Raw genomic sequence first — 15,516 nt, 5'->3', positions numbered from 1 at the left:
GCTTCTGGCAGGTTCTGCATGTTTATCTGGCTCAGATTCCCTCTGGCCCAGGCGCTGCCCGAGTGCTGAGTCGGGCGACAGCTGCACCCCTGGGGGTGGGAGCCTGGCAGGGCCACAGCCTGTCCCAGCGTCAGCTCAGGGCAGACCAGGAGCTTGCTGGGAGCAGGTCGGGGAGGGGGGACAGGAAAGAAGCTGGGTTTCTGGCCAGGGCAGTGGGGGACACATGAAGATGTGGATCTGCAGGGGAGGAGAGGGCCCCCATGTGAGGACTCCTGGGAAAAATCCCAGGCCAGGGGGGAGGGAGACTCGGGCGGGCGAGCGGGAGGCCGGCCACAGGCGAGGACAGCAGGAGAGCAGGGTGGAACCAAGCTCGGAGCACAAGGGGCAGGCAGGCTCGGCCCCCAGAGCAAAGTGCAGAGTCGGCCCTGGGCTGGCCAAGCCGCTATTTGCTGCAGCCCTCGCTCCCTTTGCCGGCCGCGGCCCCCACCGTCCACAGAAACCCCCAGGGACCCGCACGCAGAGGTGGGCCCGGAGCCCCTAGGCCTGTCCTTGGTGGGAGCCAGGCTCAGAGGGGCCGTCCTGAGCTCAGGGGACCCCAGGTGTACGGCTGCCCCCAGCGGCCACTCGCTGCAGCTGCCGCCCGGGTCTCGGGCTGATTCTGATCCCGCCCAAGCCCTGCACCACCTGCGCGGGCTCTGCCTGACTCCACCCCTGACTCCACCCCACGCCCCAAGACCCCGCCCCTCCTCCCTGCCTTCACGCAGAGACCCTGGGCTAGTTTCGCCTTTGTCTCCAACCCTTCCTGCTGCCCGGCTCAGAGCGGGCGCCTTCCTTGACTGCCCCTCCTGGTGAGGGTCCTGGGTTGGCGAGCCCTGCCCCGGAAACTACCCTGGGGGAGGCGCAGACGGCCCCAAGGTCCCGCTCACAGGCCTCCCCTGCTGGCGGCCCCTCACTCCTTGCCCAGGTCCTCCTGTGCACCCCCTGCCTTCCCCTCCCTGGACCCTCTTCCCCTCTTTCTGCCCTGGGGCTCCCTTGACCTTTGCGAGCAGCCTCCAGTGGGAGCTCAGAGCTCATCCTGGCCTCCGCTGCCCACTCCTCCCCTTGCCCGTGTTCCCCCCTCCACCGCGTCCAGGAGGACGGCAGGGTGGCAGGGGCAGGTGGTAGGGGGTGGTCCGGGCAGGGCGTTGGGAGCAGACCCCTCCCTGTGGCTCAGTCCCCTGGGGGCAGTGGAGACCCCTGCCTCTGCCATGCTACCTCCCCAGCAGTGGTGAGGCCTCCGGGAGGCTATGGGCTTCCCTGGGGAGGACCGAGGCCTGGCTGGCTCCAGACAGTGCACGCAGGTTGGGGCAGGAGCTACAGCCACGGGCTCCTCCGGCAGAGGGCACCCACCTGCCTGCTCTGGTCTTCCCAGAATTGAAACCCGGCAAGTCCTCATCTGCTCCAGAACCTGCCATGGCTCCCCACTGCTCCCGTCCAGAGCAAACTCCACAGTGTGCACCTAGCGCTTGCGGAGCCCCTGGTGCTGCTGGGCTGGCTGTGAGGCTGGTCTGAGGGCCCTTACCAAGCCAGGCTGCTCAATGAAGGGTAGGAGTGGGAGGAGGGCTTCCTGGAGGAGGTGTCCCTGCCACCACCACTCCCATGCTGCACTGCGGGTCCAGATGCAGCTTGGACAGGATCTGCCATCCCTGTGTCCCTGCAGGAACAGGGACAGCGGGAAGCCAATCATTTGCAGGGGCCAGGCTGCCGGTAACCACAGCCTCTGGACTCACTGCCCCCCACAGCCTCAAGGAAGGGAATGGAGAAGACAGGAATCTGGCCTCCAGGGCCTTGGCCAGCACTCACCTCCCTCCTGCCCAGGGGCTGCCCATTAACTGGGTGAGCCACCAGGAGTGCCCGTTAGAGCACTTAGTCTCCTGCCTTAGCAGTCTCCTCCGGCAAATGGGAATGACCACGGGGCAGCTGCCCCCTAGGGGCATGTCAAGGAGCAGGAGATGCGATGGGAGAGTGCGGAGGGCCCAGAGGGCCTGTGGCCAGTGGGGAGGGGCAGGGAGGCTCCCCAGGCACCCGTGGTCTACCATCTGCCAGGCTGAGTCTCTGCCAGTGCCTCACCCCAGCCCTGACATGGCACCACACCCCAGCCCCCCAGGCTTCGGCCTTGGCTGTCTCCTCTGCCCGGAAGCCCCTGCCCGTCTCCCGGTGCTCCACCTGCAGGGCCAGTGCCCCAGGAAGCCCTCCCTCTCCTTGTCCCAGCCCAGCCCGCACAGGTTTCTGTGCCCACGACGTGTGCCCACATTAGGGGGGGTCTGATTCATCTCAGTTTCCCCCGCAGCATCTAGAAGGGCTCCTGGCACAGGGAAGATGCTGGCTAAGAGTTGGTGCTGCAGACTGAGCCTCAGTGTCCTCATCAGTGAAATGGGGGTGTCATGTTGTGCCCGTGCTCAAGGAGCGGCCGGAGGGGTCAGCAGGACCCTGCCGGGCCGGGAGAACCAGCCTCCTGCACCTTTACTCCTATGGGCTCTAGACACCAGCCCCAAGAAGCCTGAGCCCCCAGCCTGCACCCCAGCTCCCTTCTGCTATGCGGCCGCCCTGGGCCTCCACTGCTTACCTCTGGAACGGGACACAGACGCTGGCCCCGCCTCACCCCAAGTGGCTGCCGGGGGCCAACATGAGTGTAGCCTCCAGCGGGACAGGGCTTGGGCAGGGGTCCCCAGGTCCCCACCTCCTTTCTCCCCTCCGATCTCACCTGCAGGCCCACTGTGCTCAGCCTCTCAGAGCAGGAGGGAGCAGGGGTCCCACAGGCGGACGGGAGACACAGCGGGCGGGGCGCTCGGGAGGGGGTCCCCGGGGAGACCCCGGCCTTCCCTCCCCTCCCCGAGACTGCAGGCAACGCGGCAGGTGTAGCGGAGCGGAGCCCGTGCGGGATGCGAGCGCAGAGAGCAAAGCCCCTCCCGGCGGCGCCCCGCGCCCCCGCCCCTACCTCTGGCCCACGTCGCTGCCCACGGAGCCCCCGCCGCGGGCCGGCAGCAGCGGGCTGAGCCCGTGCGGCTCCTCGGGGGCCGAGGCGCCGGCCGGGGCGCCCCCCGGGCCCGCCTTGCCCTCGGACGGCGAGCGCGGCAGCTTGGCCCGCGCCATCCTACTGGAGCGCGCGGCGGCGGCGGCGGCGGCGGGAGGCGGGGGCGGAGCGGGCGCTACCATCTCCGCGTACCGCCCCGCGCTCCCCGCGCCGCCGCCGCAGTGGAACGGCCGAGGGGTGGGGGGGGCCTGGGATTCTGGGGGGCGGCCAGGCTCCCTCCCGCCGCGACCGGGGGGGGTGCCCAGGCTTGGCCCCTTCCCCATCCCCGGAGCGCAGAGGGCGCCCCACGTGGGAGCGGGGGGTCTCGGCGCCCCTGGCTGCGAGGGGTCTGCCTTCCCACGGAAGGAGTAGTAATAGTCACGCTAGCCCGCACGGTGCCGGGGGGGGGGGGGGGGGGGGGGGGGGGGAGGAATAGTAGCGCGGTGGCAGCTGGTGGCTCTTGGCCCGTCACCTCCGCAGGCGGGGGCTGCTGGAGGCGGGGACCCCAGGCGGCCTGTGGGTCCTGGGGACCCGGAGCTACGCGCATCTCCTAACTCCCACCCCGGCCGCCCAGGTCGGGTGGGCCCAGCCGCACGGTCGGGGGTGGGGGGACGCCGCTGTCTGTCCTCCCTCCCGCAGGCACTCAGGGGCGGCCCCTGCCCCCCGCCTCCTCCCCCAAAGCATCCAGGGAGTCCATGGGGTCCTCCTTTACCTGTACCCGTACTCGAGACTCCATTCGGCGCGGGACATGAGATCCCCGACGCGGAGGAGCCAGCTCAGGGTCCCGGAGCCCGGTCTGCGCCTGACCCCCTCCCAGCCCGGTGAGCTGGGACTATCTCACGGGAATAGACAGCTTGAGGAAGTGTGCAGATTTCTGTCCGTTTGCAAAGGGGAGAAACCGAGGCGCTGAGGGAGGAAGTGGCTTCCGCGGGAGCCCAGACAGGAAGGCAGGGAGAGGCCTCCCAGCTGATGGAGCCTCTGCTCCCTGTTGCCACATTATGTGGCTTTTCTGCCCAATTCCTTCCATTTTTGCAGACGAGGGAGGCCCGGGACTAAGGGTAGAGGTGACCTGCCCAGGTGTTGGTGCTGGGAGGACCCAGGCTGTGGGCTGGCTGCCCTGGAGCCCAGCTGGGTGCAGGGCACTCAGAGGACAGCTGCGCAGGTTGCCCCGAGGGCTCCAGGCCCTCCCGTCTGGTCCAGAGGCTCCGACTTGGCCAGCTGGCCGGCCTCTATTGCTTCACCCCTCTGTGGCCCAGCAAACCACCAGGGCCCGGCACGGACAGAAGGTCTGTGAGAGGGAGGTGGGCCTCCGTACACCCAGCTCCTGGCCTGGCCTCTCCCCAAACAGTGCCGAGTCAGGATGAAGCCACTGGGTGGTCTCAGCAACACTCATACGTGCGCTTCCCCGACCACCCTCCACGTCCTGTCCCGTCCCCTTGTCCCGAACCTCCCCTGCCAACACAGGAGGCGGGCGGGGGATAAACTGATGTCAGCCACCCCTTACCCCTCCTGTGGAGGGGGTGACATGGGAGCGACTGCAAAGAGGGAGGGCCTGAAACACCTCCGGCCTGCTGGGGAGCGAGATGCCGCAGTGCCCATAAAACAGGGCCAGTGGGGCCGCGGGCACGGGCAGCACCCTCTCGGGGCCCCGCCGAGGCCTCTCTGCCTGTGTCCGCATGAGCCAGGCTGGGACCTGGGGCCCTTTGCTGCAGTGCCTGCACCTCGACACCCCTCTCCTTCAGCAACAAAACACAGACTAAAAGAGACTAAAAACAACCGCATGCGTGCTCAGGTGGGGCAAATTATGGACAAAAGATACAGAAAGACCAAAAACCCAACGGCCACATCTGAAGAGCTGAGAGCAAAACCAGGGCGTCAGGAGCAATGCCTCTGTCCTCTACACCACCAAACAGGGGTTGGGGGGCATCTAAACCATCCCCTCCGGCCCACGTCCTGGACACACGCCTACCCTCACCCCATGTAAGGATCCCCGGGGCGTGCCAAGTCGCGCCGGTCGTGTCCGACTCTGCAACCCCATGGACTGTAGGGTCCTGTCTGGCAGGGTTGTCTGTCCGTGGGATTCTCCAAGTAAGAATACTGGAGTGGGTTTGCCATTGCCTTCTCTAGGGGATCTTCCCAACTCAGGGATCTAACCCCAGTCTCTTAACATCTGCACTGGCAGGCGGGTTCTTTACCACTAGCGCCACCTGGCGAACCCAAATCAGAAGGGAAATGGCTCACCATGGAGTTACTGAGAGAGGGATGGCCCCGCTGGCAAAGAGGCCCACGCGGAGCAGAGGGTCCAGGAGCTGAGAGCTATGGGAGACGCACACCCGAAGAACTGCTCATGCCCCAGTAGGGGCCCCAGCCCGTTTGAAGTATTTAAAACAAATTTAGGAAATATTGAGAAATAGAATGATGAAAGGACCGCGCACGGAGTTCCAGAAAAATAAGGTATAGGTGCAGCGCACCCTTCAGTCGATCCCACTAATCTACTGGGCTTAAAGGATGAGCAAAGAATTCTCCAGGCCGTAAGAGAGACAAAGCAAATCAGGGAAGGGAAGGGCGCCCTGGCTTCAGGGGCTGGGGGAGGGGGTGGGGAGTGAGTTCAACGAGGATGCTTTCAGTTCGGGAAGATTAAAGCGGCTGCCCGTTAAGCATAGGCTTAGTGTATTTAAAAAACAAAGACTGGAATGAGAGGCAAAGAAGGGACACTGCACAATGATCCAGGGATCCCTGCAAGAAGACTATATAACAATTGTAAATGCATGTGCGCCCAATGTCTGTGCGGGATCAGTCGTGTCCATGACCCCATGGACTGTAGCCTGTCAGGCTCCTCTGTCCATGGGATTCTCCAGGCAAGAATACTGGAGTGGGCTGCCATTTCCTCCTCCAGGGGGATCTTCCCGACCCAGGGATCGAACCCGTGTCTCCTCCATTGGCAGGTGGATTCTTTACTGCTGGGTCACCAGGGGAATCCCTAAATTAACTATACTTTAATTAAAAAGTTTTTAAAAGAATATACTATCACAGAACTGTACACTCAAAAATGATTAAGGTGAAAAAAAGTGATTAAGGTGGTGAATTTTATATCATGCGTATTTTTTATTTATTTCTTTTCAGCTTGCTGGGTCTTCGTTGATGTGCACAGGCTTTCTCTGTACTCTCTAGTTGGCCTGCACAGGCTTCTCATTGCGACGGCTTCTCCTGTTGTGAAGCACATGTGTTTTACACAATTTTTTAAAAATTGTGAAAAAAGGAAGTACAAAATCCAGTTGTATTGGATGGGCTAGTGGGATGGGCTCCCACTGGCCCAAGAAGGGACAACTGACTATTAGACGGGACGAAGATGGGACTCCCCTGGCAGTCCATTGGAAAGACTTCACTTTCCAATGCCAAGGGTGTGGGTTCGATCCCTGGTTGAGGAGCTAGGATCCCACACGCCTCACAGCCAGAAAACCAAAACCAAGCCAAACCAGAAGGGAGGGAGACGAGCACTCGGTGTATGGGTCTCCTCTTGCTTCTGTAACAGGTACTACAAATGCAGTGGCTTAAAACTTATCGTCTTCAACAGTTCTGGAATTCTGGGTCCTAAAGTCTGCATGCGGGCAGGCCGGTCCCCTCTGGAGACTCTGGGGAGATGCTTCTGTGTCTTTTCCAACTTCTAGAGGCCCCCGCATCCCCGATCCAGGGCCCCGTCCTCACGTGGCTCTGGCCCCTGCCTCATCCTTCCTCTTTGACTCTGGCCTTCCACCTCCCTCTTCTGAAAAGCCCCGTGACCCCACGGGGTCCCCCACGTGACCCAGGATTACCGGCTCATCTCAAGATTCTTAACTTCGGACTTCCACGGGTTTGGAGTCCAGGGGTTGGGATTCTAACTGCCAATGCAGGGGACACGGGTTCAATCCCCGGTCCAGGGAGATTCCACACGCCGTGGAGCAACTAAGCCCGTGCACCCCAGGCACTGAGCCTGTGCTCGAGAGCAGCGAGAGGCCACCAGAATGAGAAGCCCCCGCCGCTGAACTCGAGAAAGCCCGTGTGCAGCAACCAAGACCCAGTGCAGCCAAAAGTAAATAAAACACATAAGTAATCATTAAAAAATGTTAATCTCTTTCTTCTAAGGTAAGTATTTTTTTTTTTTAAAGATCCTTAACTTCAGCATGTCTGCAAAGTCCTTCTTGTCACTTAAACTCAAAGGTCACATCCAGAAGCAGGAATCCAGAAAAAACACCCTCAGTTGTCATCCTGTGAAGCTGCTATAATACACTTTGAAAACTAGTAATTAAAGGGAAAGGATTGAGCGTGTTTTTCTGCTTTTTTCCAGCAGGAATTGTGTTTCAGGGCTTACAACCAGCTCCCATTGATGCAGGAAAACCACCAGTTAAAGAAGCATGTGGCTTATACTCAAGGAGGGTGGAGCAGAACGGGAAAGGAGCTTGGCCAAGCCTCCATGGAACGTGCGACTCAGGGAGGCTGTCCCGGGGGGCTGCCCCTCCTCAGCTGCAATGTAGAGGGGGAACACCTGGTCACACGGTGATGGATCACTGTGCCTAACTGCCCAGTGCAAGGGCTGGGCTCTCATCACTAGCCAGAGTGTCCACCTGGCCATCTCTAACGGAGGTCAACCAGGACACGGCAATGTCGGGACCACAGTGGGACTTAAAACCTTTTGCCTAAAACATCCGAGTTCCACCCACCAGGCCCTCAGAACCAACATCCGGTTTATGAGAAATACCGGGGGTGGAGCAACACGCTGAACAGCCCACCAAGAGGCAACCAGACACACAGACAGCAGAACCTTCTGCAGGACGAGAGGCCTGGCGTATCAGCCACCTGGGCTGTGTGACTAATCACCACTGACGTCGCAGCTTAAAGCAACACATTTATTCTCTCTCGCCGTCTATTAGAAGGCTGGGCATGGCTTAGCTTGGTGTCCTGCTTAGGGTTCCATGTGCCTGAAATCAGCATCACCAAGGCTGGACTTCCACCTGGAGTCCTGGGGAAAATCCACCTCCAGGCTCATCCAGTTGGTGGGATTAATTTCCTGGTGGTTGTAGGACTGAGTTTCCCTTTTCCTGTTGTCTGTTGGTGGCTTAGCTCCTAAAGGCTGCCCTCATCCCTTGGCCCCTCCATCTTTAAAGCTGGCAATCATGGGTCAGATAAGCTTGTGCCTCAAAACTTTTCTTCCACTTCTAGCCAGAGAAAACACCCTGCTTTCAAAGGCCCACTGTGCTTACTAAGGGCCCACCCTCCTGTTCATTACTTCAGTCAGCTGATCAGTAACCTTACTTACAATGCAAAATTGCTATGGGTATGAGCTTCCAGGAGAAATACCAACAACCTCAGATATGCAGATGATACCACTGTAATGGCAGAAGGTGAAGAGGAACTAAAGAGCCTCTTGATGAGGGTGAAAGAGGAGAGGGAAAAGGCTGGGTTAAAACTCAGCATTCAAAAAAATAAGATCATGGCATCCAGTCCCATCACTTCATGGCAAATAGATGGAGTGAAAGTAAAAACAGAGACAGATTTTATTTTTTTGGGCTCCAAAATCACTATGGACAGTGACTGCAGCCATGAAATTAAAAGACGCTTGCTCCTTGGAAGGAAAGCTATGACAAACATAGACAGTATATTAAAAAGCGGAGACATCACTTTGCTGACAGAGGTCTGTATAGTGAAGCTATGGTTTTTCCAGAAGTCACGTATGGATGTGTGAGTTGGACCATACAGAAGGCTCAGGGCCAAATAATTGATGCTTTCAAATTGTGGTGCTGGAGGAGACTCTTGAGAGTCCCTTGGACTGCAAGGATATCAAACTAATCCATCCTAAAGGAAATCAACCCTGAATATTCATTGGAAGGACTAATGGTGGAGCTCCAATACTCCGGCCACCTGATGCGAAGAGCTGACTCATTGGAAAAGACCGTGATGCTGGGGAAGATTGAAGGAGATGGAGAAGGGTGTGGCAGAGGATGAGGTGGTTGGATGGTATCACCAACTCAATGGACATGAATTTGAGCAAACTCTGGGACATAGTGAAGGACAGGGAAGCTAGTGCACTGCAGTCCCTGGGGTCACAGAGTCAGAGAGCAACTGAACTGCAACATGAGCTTCCTAGGGCTGAGCGGCACAGTCTGGATGTGGCGTGAACAACAGAAATTCGTTCTCTCCCAGTTCTGGAGGCCGAGATAAGGTGTCAGCAGGGCCTGCTTCTTCTGAGGCCACGAGGGAGGACCTTTCCAGGTCTGTCTCCAAATTTCCCTTTCTAAAAAGGACATCAGTGGGACCTTCCCTGGTGGTCCAGTGGCTAAGACTCTGAACTCCCAATGCAGGGGCCCTGGGTTCGATCCCTGGTCAGGGAATTAGACCCCACATGCTGCAAGGAAGACAGATCCTGTGTGCCACAACTAAGACCCAGCTCAGCCAAACAAACAAACACTAAAAAAGACACTAATCGTGTTGGGTTAGGGCCCACCCTAATGACCTCCTGCTCATGTAATTATCTGCAAAGATCCTACTTCCAAATAAGGAGACATCTCATCATCCTCAGGGGCTTGGGGATTAGGGCTGGGGACCTGGGTGGGCATACCTGGTAGAGCCATTCTGGATTAAAAGGAGTTAGCAAAAGCCCTAATAACCAGATGCAACACAATATTCCCGGATGGAGCAAATCAGCTGTGAAGGTCAGGTTGGACGCCAGGGCAGTGTCCTCCCCAAGCCAGGTATGTGCTGCCCCCTCCCTGGACTCTGCCGTGGCTGCAGATTCAGAGCTGGGAGCCGCCTCCCCTCCCCACAAGCCCTCTGATCAACCCACGGGTACCACTTGGGGGTCCCCGACTTCTCAGGGAAGATGCCTCCTCTCCTGCTGCCCCCTCTCCAGCCCAGACATGAGTCTCCGAAGTTAAAGTGAAGTGTTGGTTGTTCAGTCGTATCTGACTCTTGGTGACCCCATGGACTGTAGCCTACCAGGTTCCTCTGTCCACGGGACTCTCCAGGCAAGAATACTGGAATGGGTGGCCATTCCCTTCCCCAGAGTATCTTCCCAACCCAGGGCTTGAACCTGCATCTCCTGCATTGCAGGCAGATTCTTTACTGTCTGAGCCACCAGGTAAGCCCTGGTCTCGGGAGATGCCCCATAAATGCCACACGAGATCTATGCTTCCCAAAGGAGTGTCCCTTCCTAATAGTGGCCTGGGGACTGGCCTGGCCACTGGGCTGGCGGAGGGGGGGTGGGAAAGGCTTCCCCAGACTGCTCAGCAGGTGGTACTTTTCTGTCCGCAAGAAAAACGAGGTGACTTCTCTCTGACGTTCACTGTCCCCCAAATGACTGAGATTTCCTGGTGTGTGGGTATCCTGGGGCAGCTGGAACCAGGGACCACAAATGAGAGACTCAACACAGAAATTTGTTCTCACACCATCCTGGAGCCCAGAGGTCCAAAGTCAGCATCACTGGGCTGCAATCCAGTTGTCACAGGGCCCGGCTCCCTGCAGAGGCTCCGGGGGATGGCGCTTCCTGCCTCCTCCAGCTCCTGGAGGCCCCGGGTGGCTCTGGCTTGTGGCCATCTCCTGTCTCTGCTCTCCTCTCACGTAGATTCTCCTGTGTGTGTCTCTTCTTATAAGGACTCCAGTCAGTGGATGTAGGGCCCACCCTAAATCTGAGATCATCCCATCTCAAGATCTTTACCTTAATTACAGCCACAAAGATGCTATATCCAAATAAGGTCACATTCCCAGGTGCCAGTGGACATGAACTTGGGGGACACCGTTCAGAGCACTGTAGGCCCTCTCCTGAGATTCCTCCTCTCAGCTAGAGACTTCCAGCTGGCCTTCTTCCTGCAGCATCAGCCTCCACTCACCAGGGGCCTGCACCCCGTGGGTGTGGGGGAGGTGAGAGAAGCAGGCTTCCCTCCATGGATCCTTGGATGCCCAAGGGCTTAAGGAATTTGAGATCGAGGCATAGCTTAATCCCAAGAAAGGGTACTGGCCATCTCTTTCGTAGTGTCCACTCTGTTCCCCAAGCCTGCTGTGTATGGAATGTGTGTGTCCCCCCCCCCCCAAACTCACACTGAAGCCCCAACCCCCAGAGTGATGGCATTCAGAGGTGATGAGAGTTATTAATAGATGAGGTCTGAGGGTGGGGCCCCAAGATGGGGTTAGTGCCCTCATGAGAGAACTTGCTCACTCTCTGTCTCTCATGAGGACAGGCAGGAAGGTACCTGAACATCAGGAAGAGGCCCCATCTGGACACCACCCCCCCCACCTCCCCAGGTTGGCATCTGATCTCAGGCTTCCAGCTGCAGAACTGTGAGCAGTAACTGTCCACTAGTGAGGCCCCCGGGTGGGGGCGTCTGCCTCTCAGCTGGAGCTGCCTGAGCCGCAGCCTGGGCACTCTCACCTCCATTTCACTCTGAGTGCACAGCCTCGTCCGCGGCAGTGGCACATGGTGGGCAGCCTATCAGGAGTCTGATAAACTGCAGTTTGAAACCAAAACCGATCATGGTTTCCGAGACCCTGGAGGATGCTGGCTGTCTTCTCGTTGGGCATCTGTGTCCTGCTTTGCACTAATTGACAGGAATTTAATTTTGAGCCGTGCACACAAATTCCCAGGATGCAGGATTAGAGGCAAAGAGATGCTCTGGGATGTGCAAGGCCAGAGGGTGGGATGTGGACAAGTCTCCTGGGGACACTTGATTTGCCATCTCAAGAGTCTCTCTCCCCCAGGATCCCCCAGGGCGTGGGCAAGGGGAGGCCAGGCCCCACCCCACTGCAGAACTGCTGACACCTTCACTGATGTTCTCCTAATCCCAGATCACTGAGAGCGGGCCCGTCTTACAAGTGGAGACTCGGGTCCAGAAGCCCTGCTGAATGCCCTCAGCACCCATGGCTGGGTGAGATGACCACACTGCTGCTCACATGTATGTGTGTTCCCTGTCACCCTCCCGTGCTCCTTTCTCCTCCATCTCCTCACTGCCCGTCCTGCCCACTCCTGGCCTCCCAGGTCTGGGGGTGACTCAAGCTCCCCACCCCCACCTACAGGGAGGGACTCGGGGTAGGAGGGAAGCATGCCCTGCCCCTGGGAGCTCCGGCCGCCCCCCTGTCCACCTCCGAGGACCCTGATCCCTGGCGCAGACCACAGAATCAGACCTGACCCTAGTCCCCTGGTGGAGTGGGGGAGATGCAAGCAAATGAGCCCCAGACCTGGAAAACGCTGGAAAAATCAGGATACTGCCTTGGGACACAGCACACAGACTCAGTCAGGACCCGGCACCACCCGGGCCTGTCCTTGATCTAATCACGCAGAGGAAAAGTGAGTCCCAGAGAGACAGGGACATCGAGGGAGCAGCCTGGCGGCATCCAGGGTCAGCTCCCAGTGCCCATGAGCCCAGCGCCCTCGCCAGTGTTCCATTCACGGTTGAAGGACACTTGGCCTTGGGTGGGAAAGACCCGAGTGGGCACAGGCATTTCAGGCCTGGGCGTGGGGGGAAGTTGGGAGTGTTGGAGAGGCTGCCGTGAGGGTGGCAGCTGTCCCGGGAGCTGGAGCAGCGCCCCAGGGGTGACCAACTTAGGCAGGGAGTGGGTCAGGCCTTGGGCCTGAACACCCAGGGGCTGCTCTGGGCTGGGGAGGGGCTGTGGTGGGGAGGTGGGGGTTTTGGTTTTAGATCTACACCCTGGGGTGCTGGACGTGTCTCCACTAGCACCACCAGTCCTGTTCCGCGTGGAGCTGAAGGTGCCAGGGGACCCCCAACCTGCCTGGCCCCACCGGCCTGGGTCACAGCCATTTCCCAGGCCAGCTGTGTCCTCTGAGGGCTTTGGGTCTGCGATGAACACGAGGCCCTGGCGAGGGCAGGGCAAGGCCAGGGTGGGGCTGGGATCCCACTTCACTCCATCCTGATCACAGCTGAGCGGAAGGAGGGCTCAGGGAGTTTAACCCCAGGAGGCCGAGCTCAGCCCCCAGCGGGGAGAGCCCTGGGGCCCTGGGCGGCTGGCTGGCTGCTCCAGAGCCAGCCTGCTTCAGCCTGGCCAGCACGGGGGTGGTCACCCTGCGTGGTGACAGCACCCTCCTGGTGCAAGGCTCAGGCCCCGGGGGACTGTGGGCCCCAGGCCCTGGTCCTCACCCCGGGTCAGGCCCAGCCATGACTCCTCCTCCCCTTCCTCTCCATGACCCCTCCAGTCCTCCACCCCAGGGGCCAGAGGCTGCACAGGCAGGTCACGGGACGCTCAGAGGTCAACATCGTTCCCCGTGGCCCCCACCTCCCTAGCAGTGAGACCCTACAAGTGGGTCCTCGGGAAGGTCCTGGGCCCTGCAGGAGCCAGCGGAGAATGGTGTCCCTCCCCTCTGAATGGGCTTCCCCAGTGGCTCAGAGGGCAAGGAATCCACCTGCAACTCAGGAGACCCAGGTTCAATCCCTGGGTTGGGAAGATCCCCTGGAGAAGGGAATGGCAACCCACTCCAATATTCTCGCCTGGAGAATCCCCATGGACAGAGAAGCCTGGCGGGCTACAATCCCGGGGTCACAAAGAGTCGGATACAACTGAGCGACTAAGCACCGCACCCCCTCGATCCTGCTGCTCCCAGGCCACCCCCACCCCACCCTCTCCAGGGAGCCACTGGGGTGGGGGCCACACCTCCTCTCTGGACCTGCGTGCTCTCTTGGGACACCAAGTTGAATTAGCTCCAGGCGCTGGGCTGGTGGGTGACTGTGTGCCCAGCTGTGACTTTCTGGGCCTCACACCCCTGGCCTCCTGGGCAGAGTCCACCATCTGGTGTCCTAAACACAGGGCCTGTTCCTGAATCCTTGGACTGCCCTAGGCACCCACCCCCTGGAATGCCCCACCCAAAAAGGCTCCAGCTCTGACACAGGCCCGCTTGGAAGGCTCTTAGGGGTCTTCCAGGCTCAAGGACCCCCGGGACCCCAGGTGGACCTCGTGGGATATGGGGCGAGGGCAGAGACTGGGGCAGGCGGCCCTTGGCTTCGCCGGATCCCCTGTCAAAGCCCAGCCCTCACATCTCTCCTGAGGAACCTGGGGTCCGGTGGGGTCCTGTCCAGGCCCTCAAGGCAGGGGCTATCCCATGGTCCCCAGAGCAGCCCTGAAGGACAGATGGTGGTGCCCCAGCCCCTCCCAAAGCTGCCCGTGCAGAAATGAGCTCTGTGACTTCGGGGAGCCCGCGGCCGGCCAGCCCAGGCTCCCGGCTAACAGTCCTGGAGGGTCTCGGAGAGCCCAGGTGGGGCTGGGCCATCCTGGAGAAGCAGAGCACCTGGCAAAGCTCCCCCCAAGGAAAGCTGTGGGGGGGCGGGCTGTCCTCTCTGCAGGCTGGGGCTGAGTCGGAGCGGGGAAGCAGGCAGGATAGGGGAGGGGTGATGGGGGAGGGCCGATGGGGAGGTGGGAGTGGAGGACGGGACACACGTGGCCGTGACCAGGACACGGCGGGGGTGGGGGGTGGTGCAGGCAGACCCAGGCAGAGCCAAGTGGTGCAGGCGAAGGTGCCCGCCCTGCACTTCAGCACCTAAGGCTGCTTCTAAAGCTCCCCCGCCCCCACCCAGGTCCTGCCTGTTTCGCAGCAGCCTGCAGCCCCGCCGGAGACTGCTGTGAGGGCTCGAAGGGCGGGCTGCTCCTTGAGACCCCCGTCCGCACCTTGACTCCCCTGCATGGGGCTTCCCAGGTGGCGCTAGGGGTAAAGAACCCACCTGCCAATGCAGGAGACATTAAGAGATGCGGATTTGATTTCTGGGTTGGGAGAATGCCCTGGAGAAGGAAATGGCCACCCACTCCAGTATTCCAGCCTGGAGAATCCCATGGACAGAGGAGCCTGGTGGGCTACAGTTCATGGGATCGCAGAGAGTCAGACACGACTGAAGCAACTTAGCACATGGAGGCCTGGCAGGCCTTTCCTCTCCCTGAGGGGCCTGGCTTTGCCGCTCAGCACCCCCGGAGCCCGAGGCTGCGGGTCCACTTCTGCTCAGCTGAGGGGGAGGTGCGGAGGGGGCACACCTCCTGCAGAGACCCCAACTCTGAGCCCCGCCTGCCCCTCCCTGCAGCCAGCCTGGGGGCCACGGCTGCCCACGGTGGCCCCTGCAGGGCGGGGCGGGGGTCTGTCCAGGTCTCCCCCAGGCTCCCTGCAGGGCGGGCCTGTCTCTCGCGTGCCCCGGCTTGTTGTGTGAAACGATGGAGTGTTGCTCAACCTCACAGGGACGGTCAGGCTGTTGTTGGGGGAGCTTAGGGAAACAGGACGGGCTCTTCTGGGCAGTGCTCTGACCCCTTGAGGCCCGGCCTCCTCTCCTCCCTGCAGGAGGCCGGCATCTGCCCCGGGAGAGGTGCACATCTGCCCCGGCCGCCCCCCCACTAGATGTCTGGGAGCAAGGGGAGCGTGGACCCCGACAGAACTTCCCACGGCGGTGAGGGGTCCCTGCAGGCCAGGTCCCTGCTGGACAGGCAGCTGGCGACGGCACGTAGACCAGGTG

At 60.3% G+C, this 15,516-nt stretch overlaps 1 protein-coding gene across 15 annotated transcripts in view; it reads right to left on the bottom strand.

Moving 5' to 3' along the window:
• The window catches only part of KCNT1 (potassium sodium-activated channel subfamily T member 1), a 69,095-nt gene that overhangs the window by 38,317 nt on the left and 15,262 nt on the right, over positions 1 to 15,516 (bottom strand). For 10 of the 15 annotated variants that reach the window (XR_011483511.1, XM_070455191.1, XM_070455198.1 and 7 more), the window contains exon 1: positions 2,978 to 3,208. The exons of 4 other annotated variants lie outside the window; for them this stretch is intronic. Coding sequence is in view for 10 of the 11 variants with exons in the window: in XM_070455191.1 (XP_070311292.1) it covers positions 2,978 to 3,195 (218 nt within the window). In the remaining variant the exon portion in view is untranslated. Of the gene's footprint in view, positions 1 to 2,977; positions 3,209 to 3,764; positions 3,929 to 15,516 lie in introns of those variants that run through there. One more of the 15 variants, XM_070455222.1, reaches the window with a different exon arrangement.

The sequence above is a fragment of the Odocoileus virginianus genome, chromosome 2 (assembly GCF_023699985.2).
Source record: "Odocoileus virginianus isolate 20LAN1187 ecotype Illinois chromosome 2, Ovbor_1.2, whole genome shotgun sequence".
Taxonomy (NCBI): Eukaryota; Metazoa; Chordata; class Mammalia; order Artiodactyla; family Cervidae; genus Odocoileus; species Odocoileus virginianus.
This window is presented reverse-complemented; position numbering and strand designations above follow the sequence as displayed.